The following is a 21,871-nucleotide window of genomic DNA, read 5'->3' as shown; positions in this document are numbered from 1 at the left end:
CACAACCAGAAGTGTGAAAATGATGATGTCCAGTGTACTACACTTTATGTGTGATTTTTAATGAAGCTATATGCTTGCATGCTTATATAATCATAGAATTTCTCTGAAAATATTCAAAATAAATGAATAATTTTAATTGCATTTGTGGAGGGGAAGTAAGTGGCTGTGGGACAGGGATTGGAGGGAGATTTTTTTTTCCTGTGTGCTCTTTTGTCCCGTTTGAACTTTGATAATGTGCTATTAAATTTTGTAATTTAACATAATTTTTCAAAATAAAAGGAAAATGATGTCGTAGATAAATGAATCCAATTCACCTGCTTTCTTGGCCACTTTTTAAAATAGCAAATACTTGCTGCTTAAAGGGCTCCTTCCAATTTTTAAATTTTAAATTTAATTTAAAGTAAATAGAAATTTAAAATTTATTTAACGTAGCTTTGTATGTGTGTATTCCTTCTGAAAATAAAGTGGGAAGCAAATCTATTATACTACAAATAATATTTTGCTCTTTACATTACTATTATGTCACCTGCTCATATTGATTGTCCTCACGAAATTACAGCCCCATGTACAGAGGGGATATACTTTTTTGTTTACTTGAAAGAACTATGTTTGGAGATCAAGTTTCTGTCTTACAGAGGAAGCAAGGCATGGAAGTATTGTTATCTAGTGGACAAGAAGTTCCATGTTTCAAAATTGTTTGCCAAAATTAGCAGCTGTAAAACAAGAACAAAGCTTGCAAATTTCAAGCTTTTCATGTTAACATAAACCATGCTATTTTCCTTTGAAACCAAAGACATGTATTTTTCATTTAACAGTTTCAGCAGTACACATCATTGTATTTCCATGAACAAATGACTAGTATGCTAAATGGTTGATTTTAAATAGAATTTCCTTATTCACCAAAGTTTATACTTTTAACTTTTTGTTTTCAATTGGAAATTTCTGCTCAAATAATTTTCATTTATTTTGATGTTTGTAAGTGAAAAACTAGTTTACTGATAAAAAAAAAATCCTGTATTTTCATTGTTCCTTCCAAGTTTATATTTGCTGAAATAATTTTTCTGAAGTTGGAGAGATTGTGTAGCCTGCACAAAAATACTGTGTAATTGTTTAATCCATTTTACCATGAGAAAATTGGTAGCCTTGTGAAATAATCCATTAATTTTCCTTATAGCACATGTTTTATAAGCCTGGGTTACTAGTGCTAAACATGGACCAAAACAAAATTAATATAAAACTAAGGCCAATCCCATTCCATGAAAAAATTCTGAGTTCTGTACACTGTCTTCACCTGGCTTACAGGATATCATGCTCTCTTAGTTTTCCTCTTATCTCAGTGGTCACTTCTCTGTCTTATTTGCTGATTCTTCTAACTTTTTTTTTTTTTTTTTTAAAGACAGAATCTTGCTCTGTCACCAGACTGGAGTGCAGTGGCGCGATCTCAGCTCACTGCAACCTCCATCTCCTGGGTTCAAGTGATTCTCATGCCTGCTTCAGCCTCCCGAGTAGCTGGGATTACAGGCACGTGCCACCACACCCAGCTAATTTTTGTATTTTTAGTACAGACGAGGTTTCACCATGTTGGGCAGGATGGTCTCGATTTCCTGACCTCGTGATTCGCCCGCCTCAGCCTCCCAAAGTGCTGGGATTACAGGCCTGACTCTCTAACCTTTTAATGTTGGTATATACCAGTGCTCAGCTTTTGTCTTCAAGTCTTCACTGTTTATACCCTACTCAGTAACTTCTTATGGTCGTGAGGCTTAAACCATCTAATACACTAATGACTTTCAAATTTTTTCATCTTTCCTTCCTACCCAAAACTTGCTCCACTTCCGGACTTCTCCATTTCAGTTGATGGAAGCTCCATCCTACTACTTGCTCAAGTCAAAAACCTTGGAGTCATCCTGAAAGTTCCCTTCCTTGCAATATCTTACATCCACTGTATTAGCAAACTCTGTTCACTGTACCTCCAGCTCGCCTGCTACCACCCTTGTCCAAGCCACCATCATCTCTCATCTGGGTTAAATCATACAGCTTCATAACAGATCTCTATGCTTCTCAGAGTGATCTTTTAAAAATATTTTCTTATTACAGGTTAGTATCCTTTTCTTTCAGATTGGTATCATAGAAGTAGAAAGTAGAATAGTGGTAACCAAAGACCAAACAGGGGAGGAGGAAGGGGGAAAAGGGACAAGCTGATCAATGGGTACAAAGTTACAATTAAATAGGAAACATAAATTTTGGTGTTCTCTTGCACAGTAGGGGGACCATAGCTAGCTAAGAAAAATGTATTGCATATTTCAAGATAACTAGAATAGAGGATCTTGAAAGTTACCACCACAAAAAAGATAAAGGTTGAGATTATGAACATGCCAACTATCCTGATTTGATCATTATACAAAATATGCATGTATTGAAACATCATACTAGCCCATAAACATGCAATTATGTGTCAATTATTTAAAAATAATAAAAGAGTAAACAAAATATATGAGTTGACTCTACTAAAAATATTGCAAGTGGCTTCTCATTTCACTCAGAATAGAATATTTACAGTGACTTAAAATACCCTCCATGATCTAGCTCCCTGTTACCTCACCTCCTACATTTTTTCTTAACTCTGCACATTGACACTGACATCTTTGTCAATCTCTAAAAAAAAAAAAAAAAAATACTCGGGGCATACTTCTGCCTTAGCTACTTCACTGTGGCTGACTCCTCTACTTGGAATCTTCTTCCTTCAAGTGTTGCATGTTTTCACTCTCGTACCTCCGTCAAGCTTTTGCTTAAATGTCTCCTTCTCAGTGAGGTCTATTTTGATCCATTCCATACACTACTGCAATTTGCACTCTAATCCCTGAACTCTTAATACCTTTACCCTGCTCTACCTTGTCTTTATTTCCATAGCTTGTATCAACCTCTGTATAATTTACTTATGTACTATGTTTATTGTTTATTGTCTGTTTCCATCTACACAAATTGTAAGTTCTGTGAGGACTAGGATCCTTGTGTGTTTGTTTACTAAAGTCCTTAAAGGCCCTAGAATAGTTTCTAGGACTTAGCAAGTGTTCAACAAGTACTTTTGAAAGAATGAATATAGAATGTAACTTTTGGTATATAATTTGTGTCTTTGTCTTTACACAGAACTGAATAACTGTTTTTGATTGATATGAACTATTATTTCTTGCACAATTAATATTTTTAATTTTTGTGGGTACATAGTAGGTGTGTATATTTAGCGGGTACATGAGATGTTTTGATACAGGCACGCAATGTGAAATAAGTACATCATGGAGAATGGGGTATCCATCCCCTCAAGCATTTATTCTTTGAGTTACAAACAATCCAATTACACTCAAGTTATTTTACCATGTAGAATTAAGTTATTAACCCTGTTGTGCTATCATATAGTAGGTCTCATTCATTCTTTCTATTTTTTTATACATTAACCACCCCCACCTCCCCCCACAGCCCCCTACTACTCTTCCCAGCTTCTGATAACCATTCTTCTACTCTCTATGTCCACAAGTTCAATTATTTTGATTTTTAGATCCTACAAATAAGTGAGAAGACACAATGCTTGTCTTTCTGTGACTGGCTTATTTCACTTAACATAATGATCTCCATTTCCATCCATGTTGTTGCAAATGACTGGATCTCTTTCTTTTTTATGGCTGAATAGCACTCTGTGGTGTATATTACCACATTTTATTTATTCATTCACCCATTGATAGACACTTAGGTTGCTTCAAAATTTTACCTATTGTAAACACTGCTGCAATAAACACAGGCATGCAGCTATCTCTTCTATATAATGATTTCCTTTATTTTGGGTATACTGCTGCTGTATGCTATACAATATATACCCATCAGTGGGATTGCTGGATCATATGGTGGCTCAATTTTTAGGTTTTTGAAGAACCTCCAAACTGTTCTCCATAGTGGTTGTGCTATTTTACATTCTCACAAACAGTGTGCAAGTGTTCCCTTTTTTGCACATTCTCACCAGCATTTGTTATTGTCTGTCTTTTGGATAAAAGCCATTTTTGCTAGGGTAAAATCATCTTTTTCTTTTCTTTTTTCTTGAAACAGGGTCTTGCTCTGTGGTCCAGGCTGGAGTGCAGTGGCATGATCTTGGCTCACTGCAACCTCCGCCTCCCAGGTTCAAGCAATTCTTGTGCCTCAGCTTCTAGAGTAGTTGGGATTACAGGTGCACATCACTATGCTTGGCTAATTTCTTTTTTTTTTTTTTTTTTTTTTGTTAGAGACAGTGTTTCACCATGTTGGCCAGACTGGTCTCGAGCTCCTGACGTCAAGTGATTCACCTGCCTCAGCCTCCCAAAGTGCTGGGATTACAGGCATGAGCCACCGCGCCCAGCCGGGTGAGATCACATCTTACTATAGTTTTAATTTGCATTTCTCTGATGATTAATGATGCTAGCACCTTTTCATATGCCTGCTTGCCATTTGTATGTCTGCGTTTGAGAAATGTCTATTTAAATCTTTTGCCCATGTTTTGATCAGGTTATTAGGTTTCTTCCTATAGAGTTGTTTGAGCTTCTTATATATTCTGGCTATTAATCCCGTGAGAGATTAGTGGTTTGCAGATATTTTCTCCCATTCTGTGGGTTTTCTCTTCACTTTGTTGATTGTATCCTTTACTATGCAGAGGCTTTTTAACTTGATGTGATCCCATTTTCCCATTTTTACTGTGATTGCCTGTGCTTGTAGGGTATTGCTTAAGAAATTTTTTGCCCAGATTAATGTCCAGGAGAGTTTCCCCAATATTGTATTTTCATAGGCTGAGGTCTTAGATTTAAGTCTTTAGCTCATTTTGATTTCATTTTTGTATATGGCAAGAGATAGGGGTCTAGTTTCATTCTTCTGCATATGGATATCCAGTTTTCCCAGCACCGTTTATTGAAGTGACTGTCCTTTCCCCAGTGTATGTTACTGGCACCTTTGTCAAAAATGAGATTACTGTAGGTGTATGGATTTGTTTCTGGGTTCTCTATTCTGTTCCACTGTCTGTCTGTCTGCTTTTATGCCAATGCCATGCTGTTTTGGTTACTATAGCTCTGTAGCATAATTTGAAGTCAGGTAACGTTATTCCTCCGGTTTTGTTCTTTTTGCTTAGATAGCTTTAGCTATTCTGGTTCTTTTATCATTCCATATAAATTTTAGGATTTTTGTTCTGTTTATGTGAAGAATGTCATTGGGATTTTAATAGGGATTGCATCGAATCTGTAGATTGCTTTGGATAGTATGGACATTTTAAGAATATTGTTTCCTCCAATCCATGAACATGGAATATTTTTCCTTTTTTTTTTTTGGTGTCCTCTTCAATTTCTTTCATCAGTGTTTTGTAGTTTTTCATTATAGAGATCTTTCACTTCTTTGGTTAATTCCTAGGTATTTTATTTTATGTGTGGCTATTGTAAATGGGATTACTTTGTGATTTCTGTTTAGGAATGTTCACTGTTGACATATAGAAATGCTACTGATTTTTTTATGTTGATTTTGTATCCTGCAACTTTACTGAATTTGTTTATCAGTTCTGATAGTTTTCTTGTGGAGTCTTTATGTTTTTCCAAATAAGATTACATCATCTGCAAACAATGATAATTTCACTTCTTCCTTTCCAATTTGGGTGTCCTTCATATCTTTCTCTTATATGATTGCTCTAGCTAGGACTTCCAATACTATGTTGAATAACAGTGGTAACAGTGGACATATTTGTTATGTTCCAGATCTTAAAGGAAAGGCTTTGAGTTTTTCCCCATTTAGTATGATGCTAGCTGCAGGTCTGCCAGATATGACTTTTATAATGTTGGGATATGTTTCTTCTATTCCCAGTGTTCTGAGGGTTTTTTTTATCATGAAGGGGTGTTGAATTTTATCAAATGCTTTTTCAGTATCAATTGAAATGATCACATGGTTTTTATTCTTCATTCTGTTTGTATGATGTATCACATTGATTGATTTGTGTATGGTGAACCATCCTCGCATCTCAGGGATAAATCCCACTGGTCATGATGAATGATTTTTATAATGCACTGTTGAATTTGGTTTGCTATTATTTTGTTGAAGATTTTTGCATCAATGTTCATCAGAAATATTGGCCTATAGTTTTCTTTTTTTGATGTATCTTTATCTGGTTTGGTATCAGGGTAATATTGGACCTATAGAAGGAGTTTGGAGCTATTGTCTCCTCCTGTATTTTTTTGAATAGTTTGAGTAGGATTCATATTAGTTCTTCTTTAAATGTTTGGTAGAATTCAGCAGTGAAACCATTAGGTCCCAGACTTTTCTTTTCTGGGAGTATTTTTATTATAGCATCCATCTTGTTATTAATTATTGGTCTGTTTAGGTTTTGGATTTTTTCCTAGTCCAATCTTGGTAGGTTATATGTATCTAGGAATTTGTCCATTTCTTCTAGATTTTTTTATTTATTAGCATATAGTTGCTGATATTACACTAATGATCCTTTGATTTTCTGCAGTATAAGTTGTAATGTGTCCTTTTTCATTTCTGATTTTATTTGAATCTTCTCTCTTTTTTTTCTTTATCAATCTTGTTTAACTTTTCAAGAAAAACTTTTGTTTCATTAATCTTTTGTATTGCTTTTCATTTCAATTTCATTGAAATTAAATGAAATTTGTGCTCTGTATTATTTCTTTTCTTATACTAATTTTGGGTTTGGTTTGCTCTTGCTTTTCTAGTTCCCTAAAATGCATTGTTAGATTGTTAATTTGAAGTTTCTCCTCTTTTTTGATGTAGGTATTATAGCAATAAACTTCCTTCTTAGTATGACTTTTGCTGTGTCCCATAGGTCTTGGTATATTGTGTTTCCATCATTATTTGTTTCAAGAAATGTTTTAATTTCTTTATTAATTTCTCCATTGACCCACTGGTCATTCAGGGTCATATTGTTTAATTTCCATGTATTTTTATAGTTTCCAAAATTCCTCTTGTTATTAATTTCTAGTTTTGTCCTATTGTGGTCAGAGAAGATGCTTGATATTATTTCAACTTTTTGAATGTTTTGAAGACTTGTTTTGTGACCTAAAATATGGTCTATCCTTGAGAATGATTCATGTGCTGAGGAAAATAATGTGTATTCTGCAACTCTTGGATGAAATGTTCTGTAAATATCTATTACATCCATGTGGTCTATAGTGCAGATTAAGTCTGATGTTTCTTTGTTGATTTTCTGTCTGGAAGATCTGTCCAATGCTGAAAGTGGGGTGTTGAAGTCTCCAGGTATTATTGTATTGGGGCCTATCTCTCTCTTTAGTTCTAACAATATCTGTTTTATATATCTGGGTGCTCCAGTGTTGGCTGCATACATATATATTCAAAGTTATGTCCTTCTGCTGAGTTGGCCCCTTTATCATTAAATAGTGACCTTCTTTTCTCTTCTTATAGTATTTGTCTTGAAATCTATTTTGTCTAATATAAGTATGGCAAATCCTGCTCTTTTTTTTGGTTTTCATTGGCATAGAATGTCTTTTTCCATTCCTTTATTTTCAGTCTATGTGTGCTTTACAGGCGACGTGTTTTTATTGTAGGCAACAGATCAATATTTTTTTCACTCATCCAGCTAGTCTGTGTTTTTGATTGGAGAGCTTAGTCCATTTACATTAAATTATTATTGATAAGTAAGGACTTACTCCTGCCATTTTGTTATTTGTTTTTTAGTTGTTAAATGGTCTTCTCTTTCTTCTTTCCTTTCTGTCTTCTTCTACTGAAGATGATATTCTCTGGTGATATGAGTTACTATTACTATCTTGCTTTTCATTTTTTGTGTATTCATTGTATGTTTTGGGTTTGAGGTTGCTATGAGACTTGCAAATACTATCTTATAACCCATTATTTTAACCTGATAACAATTCAACACTATTTGCATAAACACACAAGCAAGTAAAATGAAAAATAATAAAAACTCTATACATTAACTTTGTTCCTCTGCTTTTTAACTTTTTGTTGTTTCTATTTATATCTTATTGTACTTACTGTGTCTTGAAAAGTTGTTGCAGTTATTATTTTTATTGGTTCATTATTTAGTCTTTCTACTTAGAATAAGAGTAGTTTACACACCACAGTTACAGTGTTATAATATTTTGTGTTTTTCTGTGTACTTACTATTACCAGTGAGATTTGTGCCTTCCGGTCATTATTGCTCATTAATGTCCTCTTCTTTCTGATTGAAGTACTCCCTTTAGCATTTCTTGTAGAACAGGTCTGGTATTGATTAAATCCCTCAAGTTTTGTTAGTCTGGGAAAGCCTTCATTTCTCCTTCATGCTTGAAGGATATTTTTACTGAATATACTATTCTATGGTAAACTTTTTTTTCCTTTAGCACTTTAAATATGGCATGCCATTCTCTCCTGACCTGTACAATTTCCACTAAAAAGTCTGCTGCCAGGCATATTGGAGTTTCACTATATATTGTATGCTTCTTTTCTCTTTTCTCTTTTAGGATCCTTTATTCCCTTGACCTTTGAGAGTTGTATTATTATTAATAAATGCCTTGAAATAGTCTTCCTTGAGTTAAATCTGCTTGGTGTTCTTTAATCTTTTTGTACTTCAATATTGATATGTTTCTCTAGGTTTGGGAAGTTCTCTGTTATTATCCCTTTGAATAAACCTTCTACCCCTGTGTCTTCCTCTAAATCCTCTTTAAGGCCAATAACTCTCAGATTTGCCCATTTAAGGTTATTTTCTAGATCCTGTAGTCATGCTTTATTGTTTTTGTTTTTGTTTTTGTTATTTTTGCCTCCTCTGACTAGTATTTTCAAGAAGACTGTCTTCAACCCCACCAGTTCTTTCTTTGCTTGATCTATTCTGCTATTAGATTCTGATATATTCTTCAGTATTTCAGTTGCATTTTTCAACTCCAGAAATTCTGCTTGACTCTATTGAATTATTCCAATCTCTTTGTTAAATTTATCTGATAGAATTCTGAATTCCTTCTTTTCGTTATCTTGAATTTCTTTGAGTTTCCTCAATACAGCTATTTTGGGTTGTCTGTCTGAAAGGTCACCAATCTCTGTTTCTCCAGGATTGGTCCCTGGTACCTTATTTAGTTCATTTGTTGAGGCCATGTTTTCCTAGATAGTATTGATGCTAATCGATATTCTTCGTTGTCTGGGCATTGAAGAGTTGGGTGTTTATTGTAGTCTTCACTGCCTGGGCTTATTTGTAGCCAACCTTCTTGAGAAGGCTTTCCAGACATTTGAAAAGACTTGTGTGTTCTAATATATGCTTTAGGGGGCATTCCAAGCCCAGTAATACTGTGGTTCTTGCAGACTCGTAGAGGTACCACCTTGATAGTCTTGGACAAGATCTGGGAGAGTTCTCTGGATTATCACACAGAGACTCTTGTTCTGTTCCCTTACTTTCTTCCAAAGAAACAGAGTCTCTCTCTCTGTTCTGAACCATATAAAGCTGGGAATGGAGTGACACAGGCACCTCTGTGGCCACCACCACTATGACTGTGCTGTTTCAGACCTAATGCCAGCACAACACTGGTTTTACCCAAGGCTGGCTTTAACCATTCCGTGGCTCCTGCCTATGTTTGCTCAAGGCCTGGGGGCTCTACAATCAGCTGGTGTCTAAGCCAGCCAGCCCTGTGTCCTTCCCTTCAGGGCAGCAAGGTCCAGAAGTGTTGTCCAGGAGTCAGGGACTAGAGGTAAAAAAGCCTTTGAAGACTACCTGGCATTCTATTATATTGTAGCTGAGCTGGTACTCAAAACACAAGAGACAGTCCTTCCCACTCTTCTTTCCCCTTTCAAAAGGCAGAGGAACCTCACCTGGTAGTCACCGCCACCCCAGACTACGGGGAGTACTGCCAGACTACTGCTGATGTTCGTTTAAGGCACAAGGTCTTTTAAATCATCTTTTTGTGAATACTGCCTGCCTTGGGACTCAATCTTTAGAGTAGTGGGCTCCTCTCTGGCCCAGGGCAGGTCCAGAAATGCTGTTCAATAGTCAAATCCTGGAATTGGGGACCCCAAGAGCCCGCTTGGTGTTCTAGTCCCACTTCACCATGCTGGTACATAAGATGCAAGAAAATGTCCCCTTTGCTTTTCCCTCTGCTTTTCTCAAGCAGAAGTTTTTCCCCATTGCCACCACAGCTGATCGTGTGCTGCATCTCACCTGAAATCAGCAAGTCTCAGAGGCTCACCCAAGGCTTTTGATGGGTATCACTGATGTTTATTCAGGGCCCAAAGGCTCTTCAATTAGTAGGTAATGAATGCTGACAGGACTGGGTGCTTTCCTTGAAGGCAGCAGGTTCCCTTCTGGCCCAGAGTTTGTCCAGTAATGTCATCTGGGAGCTAGGGCCTGGAACAGGGGCCTCATGACTCTGACCACAGCCCTATCCTGCCTTGACTGTGCTGGTATCCAAGATGCAAGACAAAGGCCTCTTCATTATTTCCTCTCCTCTCCTCAAGCAGAAGGAAGGGGTCTCTTTTGGAGCTGTGATCTGTGCAGCCTGGGGTTAGGGGAGGTTTGCTGCCAACACTCCCTTGGCTGCCCCAGCTGGTGTCTCAAGTATTTTACATGCCCCTCCCAGTCCACTGTCTCTAGGCCTACTTCAGCACTAGGACTCAACTAAGAATTGCAGTCCTTATGGTCTAGATTGCCATTCAAGTTTACTTGGAGGCACAGAATGCTGTAGCCCTCAGTGGTCAGGTTTGCACCCACTCAAGTTTGAACCTCTAAGATCAGTGATTCCCTCCCTGGCTAGGGCTAGTTTAAATGCTCCTCTGTGGATGGTTGTCTGCTGAGTTTGGTCCAGTTATCCTTTTTGCTCTAACAGTTTAGCACTGAGTTCAATGTCTCATAATTGCTGTGTTCTCCCTCTCCCAGCGCCCAGAGATACTCTCTACACCACGCAGCTGTTGCCAAGAGCAATGCGGGGAGGGGGGTTTTGGTAATTCAGGACTGTTTTTTCTATCTCTTCAGTGCCTCTTTCAAAAATATGAAGTTAAAACCAGGTACTATGAGTGCTCATCTGATTTTTGGTTCTTATGAAGGTGTATTTTTCTACGTAGATAGCTGTTAACTTGGTGCCTTTTGGTGGGGACAATGGGTGGAGCTTTCTATTCTGCTTCCTCTACATCCTCCCTCTATTTCTTGCACTATTGATTTTTAAAGACTTTGTTTATATCTGTAAGCCAGTTTGGTTTCTGAAAGACTTAATCAGCTCAATAAAGTCAGTAGTTTTTAAACTCTTAAGTTAATAGTTGAATCAGTCAAACCTATTTTCTGGTTTCCTGGATTTGTTTCATTTCAGTTTATGATGACTATACTGGCACTTATGGTAATATATTCAAGTTAATTTGTGCATGGAGAAATAGTTGCAATTGATATGCCAAATCAATGCATGTAGACACAACCATATTCAATCACAATTAGTCAAATGAGTGTTGTAGAAGAACTTTATACTCAGCATAGTTCATTTTAAGACAAGGAAATAGCAAATACCAATTGATTGAATGTCCATAAATAAATAAATAAATAAATAAAAAAGCACATGCATGTATTGTTTTAAGTGATTTATGAAAATAAGCAAGTCAATCAAAATTGTCAAATAGGCCGATTCATATAAGACATTGCCTAAATTAAGATGTCGTCTGACTAAATTGCCTAGTAATTCCAGTAAAAACTATTGAACTTTTAGTTTATGAAGATATAATCATATTTTATCCAATAATTCATCAATTGATTTTTTAGAAAGCATTCCAATTAGAATTGATCAATCAATCCCATCAAAGTTTTTAATAACTATGGATCTATAGAATAGTCACACCTAAAGTAAGACTAGAATAAGGAAGAATAAGGTGTTAAAGTGAGATTTTATTAATCCTGAATCATGTCGGAGTTTGAGGAAATCTCTGTAGAGGTTGAAAAGAGTGGCAAATGAAAGTTCAGCACTTCAACCTGGAAAGAATCATAAACCCATAAACTCATGACATTTTTACCAGTCCTCCCATACTTATTTGCAGTCAAAACAATGCCACAGCTGGCATTTAGGTACCCCAGAAAGCAAAAACAAAACATAACAGAACAAAACAAAAACAACCAAAAAATAGATAAGGAAGGTAAACAAACAATACTAGCTACATGGACTAAGTACTTGATATTTTTTACCTGCCCTCAATACATAAATTATTTTAACCTTTAGTTGCTTTTGTTTTATTTCTGGATGTTATAGGATACTGTTTGCTCATTTGTAAAACTTGCATAGGGAGAAGTAAAGATTTGGGAAGTAATTTTATCTTGTGCCTCAGTGTAGTTTTGTCCCTAAGCTCTGTCATTTGTATATCAAACTAATACTGTCATTTTTATCAGCTTCAGCCACAGGAAGGTTTATCAAGATGTTTCTGTTTTACTTCTTGTTTCTAAGCAGCTGCCTAGAACTAGAGTCATGAGTCTGCTAAATTGGGCTGGCATTCAGAACTTTTTTTTTTTTTTTAATCACGTTCTCCCAAGAACCATAATTTTATAAAAAGAAATTAGCCCAAGGTAAATCTCAGGAGAAAAGTGGTTTTCTCTAATAACTTGCCTCCAACGAAGTGGTTGGTCTTTACCCATAAGAACTAGAAATAGTATATTTTTTGTACCTTATACCTTGGGCCTGGGAGACTTAAAATAAAGAAATATCTTGCTTTCCAACAAGTTGGGTTTCAGTTGTTTCAGATTAAATTAGTCTAAATAAAATAGGAAGAAGGACCCTAGCAAATCAATACTGCATTGGTAGTAAACTGGAAAATACTGACAAATTATCCTTTTAGGCCTTAGAGAAGTTTAATCTAAACATCGTTTTCTCCTGACAGCATGAGAGAGAAGAGAGTAATTTATTACACCATCCTGATGTGGATGAGAAAAGACTGCTGCGTGTTCTTCACTGTTCTGGCTCTTTCCTTCTTTATGCCAGTTCAATTTTTGTTTTGCTCCAGAAAAGCATTCTCCAATAATGTGGTTACAGGTCTTGTAACTTTAATGCTGTAGCACTACTCTCTTAACATGGTACATTTGAGAACTTGCCAGCTGGTATAAGAATGTGGATTGTTAAGTGCTCTGTTGAGATTCAGGTGTCTCTCTTTACATACATGGGATATGTTCCTAAAGTCCTGTATGCAAATAATTTTATAGCTTTACCTAATGTGTGAGGTCACTATGTAGAGGAGTCTTTTAGAAAATCTTGTCATGTTATAATGTGAATAATTACCCTGCCCCTAAGTTTCATGATTTTCATAACTCAAGATTTTTGCTTGTTGGGTTTATTTAAGGTGGACTCTCTCACTCATTCAATTAAAGCTTACTTCATTTATGGGAAAGGGGGAATTTGTGTTTACTGAAGGAAAAATATTTAGCATTATTTCTTTCCTGATTTCCTGTGGTTTTTGTTTCATCAAACAACTCTTATTCCATGTGACAGGTGTGTAATACAAATATGTGAAATATGTCTCACAAATATTAGGCCAGCAATTTGTTCATCTTTTTCTGTTAAATAAATTGGTCATGTTAAATGTCACATTTTCCAACGTGGATATGATAAAAAAACACTTTTAATTAACCCAAGAGGGATATGGACATAAGAAAACCAAACACTTGTTCCAGGCAGGATCCTTTCTCAAGGAACTGCATTATGAATATGACTTAAATTACTGGTGATATGTATCCCATGTATTTTGCAAAACCTAAAATGTTATTATATTGTCATTACACTTTAACAGTTATCATCAGGGTAATAAAGAAATGAACCTCAAACTGTTTTTTGTTTTTTTTTTTTTTGAGACAGTCTCACCCTGTCACCCAGGCTGGAGTGCAGTGGTACTATCTTGGCTCATTGCAACTTCTGCCGTCCAGGTTCAATTGATTCTCCTACCTCAGCCTGCTCTCCTCCTGAGCAGCTGGGATTACAGGCGCCTGACACCATGCCCAGCTAATTTTTGTAGTTTTTAGTAGAGATGGGGTTTGACCATCTTGGCCAGGCTGGTCTTGAACTCCTGACCTCATGATCCATCCGCCTCGGCTTCCCAAAGTGCTGGGATTACAGGTTTGAGCCACCGCTCCGGCCAACCTCAAACATTTTTAACACATTTTGAGAATAGTGTACATATTAAATAGCAATAAATGTTTTCCTACATATGGTTCCCCATATCAAATCCAAACCTTAATATGTTTAATTGCTCATCTAGACTCCAAAAATATTTAAATGACCAGGTACCTCTAGCCAAAAGATGAAAACATTAAATTGGAAATGGTTAACATATTTACAAAAAGAGGAATTTTTCTAAGAAATTTGGTTAAACTTAGTTCTGCTGACTCAGAAGAGGAAGGAATTTCTTCTGGAAAACATTTTCTGAAAGAGCAAAATTTATCATAAATATATGATTGGGACTATTAAATATAAATGTTGCAATCCTAATCATCTATAGACCAAGCCATCATGACAAGATTTCCCTGTACAAATGAGCAGCATGTTTTATATACCAGTGTGTTAAAAAAAAAAAAAGGAATCATTTGATGCCTCAAAAATAATTAACTGAAATATTTGAATTTGCTTTGCATCAGATATTGTATGAAATAGCATTGCCATTTTGTGAGACCTTTTAGGTTATTAAACATTTTAAAATTCCTTCTGGGAACAAGGTACTTTTATAGGAGAGAGACAGGGGGAGGATGTGGGGAATGTAAGGATTACAGATGTGCTCACAGCTTAGCAGCTTGCTTACTTGGACTTAATGATGCTGATAAAAGTAAGTCTGATGACATTATTAGCCTATCTCTGTATAACTCAGCCAATTGACCAGAATAAGATCAATATTTTTCCCCAATTGTCAAGACAGCCAATCACCCTGGGTTTGATTGGATCACTACATGGTCAATCCAATTCATTAGTTAAGATTACTGAAATAAACCACACTGAGAGAAACAAAATGCCAGTTAGGTAGTGGGCAAGTGCCAAGTGGTGGAAGAGTTCTGTAAGAGCAAGCTCATCAAATGATTTCTTCAAGTCATTATTCATGTCCAGAATTGATTCAATGAGTAAAGTCATTTGAAGGGTCTGGAAGATAAAAAGTCAAAAAAAAAGCTTTCTAAAATTTAAAGTGAAAACATTTGTTAGCATTTATTAGAATTTGTTTCAAAACTATAATTTTTTTATTGTACAAACATTTGTCAAAGGACTAAGAATCCAGAAATAAATAATTAGACATTTACCTTGACCTTGAGAAGTTCATAATCAGTGGGCAGAGTAAGGAAGTAGACATATAAATAGATAATTATAGTGCAATGTAGTAAGCCTTGTAATAGATGTATGTAAAATGCATGCATTAGAAGCACAAAGAAAATAAGCTGGAGAAATCTAGGAGGATTTCACAGAGTGTGATATTTGAATTTTATCTTGAAGTATGGAGATGAATATTTTGTCTTTTTCTTTATTTTCTTCTATATTTGTGCGTGTATATACACACATGCACATGCATTAATATGTATATCAGTTACTACCCTTTCATTTGTGAGTGACTAGGGAAAGGTGAATATTTGATTGCTTCTGGTTTGGGGTTTTTTTAACAGCTTTATTGAGATAGAGTTCACACATCATACAATTCACTCATTTAAAGTGTAAAATTAAATGGTTTTTATTATATTCACAAAGTGGTACAACTATCACCACAATCAATTTTAGAACATCTTCATCACCTCACAAAAACCCTTTACACTCAGCTATCATCTTCCTACTCCCTTATTCCCCAACTGTAAGTAGCACTAATCTACATTTTGTCTCTACAGATTTTCCTATTCCAGAGATGTCATACAAATTAAATCATATATTTGTCAATTTGTGTCTGACTTTTATCGCTATGCACATTTTCAAAATTTGTCTGTGTCATAACATATATTGGTTAAATTCCTTTTAATTGCCAGATAATGGCTCATTGTGTGGAGATACCACATTTGTTTATTTATTCACCAGTTGATGGACATTTGGATTGTTTCCACTTTTGCTCTTCTGATTTCACAGAGAGTTTTCTATTTGTTCTCTTTTAATTTTCTAATGTTCCTTCTTGTCAATTTTTTAATCATCTTGGATGAAAATTATTTTTCCCAGTTGATAATTATCTGTTCTACTGATAATATGATAAATGTGGTTTTCTCTCAGATGAAAATAATCTGATCATATCTGTGGTCCTCAGAAAAATTTTTCTCTACTGTCTGTGAGATGTAGAGGCAGCTCATAAGACAGTGACTTCCAACCTTTTATGGCCAGGGCTCATAACAAGAAATACATTTTTCATCACAACCCAGTACATACATAATTTATGTGTATGTATTAAACAAAAGTTTCACGAAACAGTGTTTATGCTTACTGTATGCAGTGCACTGTGATAGCCTATCCTATTCTAGTCCATCCTAACTTTTTCTGTTCTATTCTACCCTATCCTAATCTACCCTATCATATTATAGTTTATTGTTTCAAATGTACATTACATGACCCATACATTGATTTCACAACCCACTACCACGTCACTATCTGAAATTTTGTAAACATCAGATTTCAAATCTGAAGTTCTGTTATAGAAGAGAGACCAGAACACATTCTGTGTCCAGAAACATTCATCTCATCTTTCTGAGGCAATGGCTAAAGAATGGTATTTTATTGATTGATACCCATCAAAAGTTGGTAAATAATAAAAAGCCCCTATGTTGACACCTCCATTCTTAACATATTGACCTTTAGAAGCAAAAGAATAATTATAGTATAGTTCATTACCCCTTGGAACAGTAAGAGTAACTGTGCTATGAATAGTATTCCCTTCTTTTGGGAATTAACTTTCCTGTTATGACTCATAACATTTCTTTTGTAGTAGGAATGTAAAATGTACCACTTAAATATAAGGCATTATAAGGAATTTAGGGCATCTTAATATAATGTTTAAGTTTTTCGATCTAATATTTTCATCTAATAGTTTAAGGTATTTTAATCTAATGTATATAACTTAAATGCAAGGCGTTTTAAGGCATCTTTTAAAATACAGAGGGTACTGTAATGGACCTTTCCCTCTGTATTTTAAAGGATGCCTTAAGGCGACAAGATTTCTCTGGAGTGACAAGTCCCAAGGAAGTATAAGCAAAATATTCCCAAGGAGAGTGATAGAATAACCTGAAAGACAGTTCAGATTCATTTCTCATATGACTTGCTTCTCTAAATTTGGCTTTAAACAGCTTATATTCTAGAAGGAAGGAAAATTGGCAGTAGGAATTGAAATGCCAGTGAATAAAATGTGTCTGTAGGACACAAAATGATAATATTACATATGATGGTGACCTATTAAAAAAAAAACCTGAAACTCCCACCACCTTACCTAACACTCCTTCATAGTTCCTAAATAGAAGGGTACTCTTACTCTCTTCCTATGGTGACTTCATTGCTGACTTTCTTCCTTTTTCTCTTCCCACACTTCTCCACAAACACATACAAGTTGGGAAAACTCCTCCAAAGTATTTTCCTGCCTTCTATACACAAATATTCCTTTCTTCTTTTCTTTATTTTTCTACTTCCACAGTCTTCCTATCTCTTTTGTACTTGTGGCTATCATTTCCGGAAGAATCCAAAATGTACAATTGACAGGAAACACCAAACTGAATTATAGAGACGGGCAGAAACTTCAACTTTGCTTCTTTCCTCTTTACCTGTTACCCTGCACTTTCAGAGAACTTAATTGTAGATTGAAAAATGAAGATCAAGCAATAACCACATACAATGAAGGGTTCAAGGAACCCTAAAAAGGAAGAAAGTGAAAGTAGTAGAACCTTTCTTGTTACACATCTCTATTTTACTTATTCAAACACTATTCTTTTTTAAGTCTATGTTTCCAGCATGGTTAATCATAAAAGCTCAATCAAGCACTTCATTTTAGTCATTTTTGTGTGGGATTATTATTGCCGTGGGTGGAGAATTTCACACAAAGTAGTGCATTTAAGTCATGCCCAATAATAGCTCAGAAAATTGGTTTTGTATATATGCTTTGTAAATAGCAGATAATTCCCAAATCAGGTAAGAAAAGAGAAAAGACAGAAAAGTCATAAATAAAAGTGTAGAATATGTTTCTATAGTGAAGTCTTATCCTGATCTCAATTAAGAATTATGACTTGTGAAAGTAAATACATAAAAGCTTAGATCCCTGTTGTCAAATGCAAAATATATGAAAGTATCACAGACCTATGAAACGCCAAATACACTTGCACTTATTCATGGGCACTAATAACTTTAATTAAGCCAGAACATCTCAAAATAACAATAATGAAAATTACATAGGTAATGAGACTATAAACTGGACTTGAATAAATGATTTTGTTTTCTTTAGAGAATGTTGGCTAACATTCAGTCTCCAAGTACAAAATATTCATTACGTGTCCATTTGCGAAAAAGATAATTTTTAATCCAATTCAATTTTATATTTTTCTATTATCCTACCAGGCAGAGTTTAATGCAGTACAGTTGAACTCATGCTATGTTTATTGAATAAGTTTTTCCTACTTGGTAAGTGCGTTTTTCTATTTTGAAAATCTTTACTTAAACTTAAATGTTTCCCACTATTTTTCCAAACAACAGTTTAGGCTGTGTGTTTACCTGAAGTTATGTCTTAAGATTTTGAAATTTCTTTCCCAGATAGTATTTATGAAACATATTTTCTGTTGTCCTATTGCAGTAAACTTCTTATATTTGGCATTTTAATGTTTCTTGAGCCAAAAGAATGATGCTATATGTGCTAGACTTATACTCATCCTTGTTTTTAGTTTGGACTGATAAATTTACTTTTCTGTTAGGAAAAATATCTATCTGAAATAATCTGCCTCCATTTTCTTTTTTTTAAAATTTCAGTAGTTTTGGGGGAACACGTGGTGTTTGGTTACATGGATAAGTTCTTCAGTGGTGACTTCTGAGATTTTGGTGCACCTGTCCCCTGAGTGGTTTACCCTGTACCCAATGTCTTTTATCCCTCACCCACCTCCTACACTTTCCCCTGAGTCCCCAAAGTCCATTGTATCATTCTTATGCCTTTCAATCCTCATAGCTTAGCTCCCACCTGTAAGTGAGAACATACTATGTTTGGTTTTCCATTCCTGAGTTACTTCACTTAGAATAATGGTCTCCAACTCCATCCAAGTTGTTGCAAATGCCATTATTTCTTTCCATTTTATCTGCCTCTATTTTCTGACAGGCAGTTCATCTGAAACCCTAACTTCATACTTTCTTGACCTCTCTCTGGCCACTAATTGTTGCCTTCACTCCATTTCCACAATTCATTTCCTCTTCTCCCCCACCTTCACTCTCACTGAATCACTTCTGGTCTCATCAAGGCCCTCATACCTCCCTAGCTACCTATCTATTTCGTAAACCTTTTCAGGCTCTCTCTCTTACTAACCCTGTTTCAGCCATTAACTCATTGACACTCTTGTATTGCACCATCTTGCCAATTCTCAACCATTAATCAGCTTTCCTTGATGTTTTCTTTCATTTTTTTCTTCTTCTTTCTCTCATTATACTGCTTCTGCCAAAGAAAACCACATACCTGATTGACTGGTGCCACTGCAAATTCATAATACCCAACTTCAGTCAAGCCCTTAAAACTGCCCACCTGTCCCGATTTTGGTTCTTAAGTCAGCTCCCATTCTAGTTCCCATTTCTTACTGTGCTAATGATATTCTCTCTGAAGTACTTATTCCACCCACACCTTCACAGAGAGCAGAAAATGTTGCTTTCTACCTCATAGAAAAATAAGGCCATCAATCATGAAGTCCCCTCCATTCCCTGCCACCCTACATTAAATATACCTCTATTTATACTTAGTCTTACCACACGTTTCACAGTCAGAAATGTCCTTTCCCCTTTTCATTGTCAACTCTCCTTCTGTGTTTTTGATCCCATACACTCCCCACCTCCTCTGGAGCTTACACTTTCAATGCCTTCTCATTTGCATTATTAATCTCTCTATTCCAACATAAATACTTCCTCGTTTACCATTTAGTCCTCAGTCTTCATGGGTTGCTACTTATTTTATTCAGGCCTTTTGCCCAAATATGACCTACTCTGTGAGGTCTTCCATGATCACATTATTTAAAATCACAGCTTCAGATACTATACCTACACAATTACTTCCTGTTTCTCTTTTCTTGCTTTAACTTTGTCTTTGGCCCTTGTGATTATCTAACATGCCTTGACTTATTTTTCTCATTAATTATCTGCCTTCTCCAATAGAATATAAACTCCATAGGGCAAGGATTTTGCCTGAATTCTTACCAACTAAAACAAAGTTTGACACATAGTAGGCACAAAATGAGTATTTATTGAATGAATTAAATGTAATTTGACTTCTATTTCCACTAGGCTATTACAGCCCTAAAGATCATTGTTGAGATTATGGCTAAATCCACTCCTCATTTTAGGTCTCATCCTACTTTTAGTAGAAGTTAGTGTAATTGTACAATTGTTCCCTTAAGAAAAATGATTTATCTGGGCTATCCAGTCTTTTTAGACTCCTTCACTGATGTTTCCTTTTCATTCCACCCTTGAAAGGTATCAGTGTTCACCAGGTATCTGTCCTTGAAACTTTTCTTCCTTGTACTCTTTTTATGAGAAGTATAATCCATATCCATGTTTTTAAAACACTGCCAGTGGCTTCCCAGTCTAGATCTCTAGTCCCTACTTTTTTCCAGAACTGTTTCTAACTGCATATTGGATATATACTAGATGGCTTGTATGTTTTTCAAACTCAACATAACCAACAATAATTCAGTACCCTCTCTTCTTCCCAAATGCCTTGTTTTAATTAATGGCATCAACATCTACTCAGTCTCTCAAGATATACACACTTTTTATTTATTCTAGGCTCCTTCTTCTCCCCTGCCTCCAATTCTGTTCCAAGTTCTAATAACTCTACTTTCTAATTCCATTTCTAACATATTCCTTTTTCTCCATCTTCTTCACCTCTGCCTTATCTCCAGCTCTCATAATTTTTCACGTGATATAATAATAGTTACCTGATTTTTTTCTACCTTCAGGCCTGCCCAAATCCAATCAAGCTTTTATACTGTCACCATAAATACCTTAGCCAATGCAAATCTTCCCATACTTGTCCCCTCTTGAAACTCAATGACTGTCCTTTGTACTCTCAGATAAACTTTTTACTCCATAAAGCCTAGCTTCAACCTACCTTTCCAACATCTTAAAACTCTACAGGTAACTTTATTCATTTTTCTCCAACTACACCACACACTTTCTCAACTCCAGACCTACAGCTTCTTTTACCCAGAATGTCAGTTTTCTTCCATTATATCTGACAAACTTCTAAGCACTATTCAATAGCCAGTTCAGATAGCAGCTCCTCTGTAGATCTCTAAATTTCACAAAGTAAGTCACCTTGGTTTTTCACCTTAGAGCATTCTATATCATATATCTCTATGAAAAAAAAAAACATATTGACATTGTGTTTTAAAAACTTTGTTTGCATGTTTATCTTTTCACTGAACTGTGAGCCCCCAGCCCTCAAGTAATTAAGATAGTCTAGCTAAGGAGATAGCACACGTACTTAAAACAGTAAATAGTGCAAGGTATGATATGATGATCATATGATAGAAATGGACCAAGAATGGAGAAATTCAAGCAATCAAGATTACTTCATGGGGTTGGATCATCAGGGAAGGCTGCACAGAGGAAGCAGCTCTCAAGGTTAAATGGTTTTTGGATAAGTCAAGAGGCAAGGATCCAGTATTTCACTTGAGGATTATGCTCTGAGCCAATATGAAAAGATAGCTAAAGTAGAATAGTGAGATGGACATTGGGACAGG

At 35.6% G+C, this 21,871-nt stretch overlaps 1 protein-coding gene across 3 annotated transcripts in view; it reads left to right on the top strand.

Moving 5' to 3' along the window:
* TENM1 (teneurin transmembrane protein 1) overlaps window positions 1-21,871 on the top strand; it is an 845,979-nt gene that overhangs the window by 346,607 nt on the left and 477,501 nt on the right. For all 3 annotated transcript variants that reach the window (XM_015443786.4, XM_065538348.2, XM_065538349.2), the window contains one exon: window positions 4,266-4,382. In XM_015443786.4, coding sequence (XP_015299272.2) covers window positions 4,266-4,382 — 117 coding nt within the window. The remainder of the gene's footprint in view (window positions 1-4,265; window positions 4,383-21,871) is intronic.

This window comes from Macaca fascicularis, chromosome X (assembly GCF_037993035.2).
Source record: "Macaca fascicularis isolate 582-1 chromosome X, T2T-MFA8v1.1".
Classification (NCBI taxonomy): Eukaryota; Metazoa; Chordata; class Mammalia; order Primates; family Cercopithecidae; genus Macaca; species Macaca fascicularis.
The sequence above is the reverse complement of the archived record's forward strand: the minus strand, read 5'-3'. Positions and strand labels throughout refer to the sequence as shown.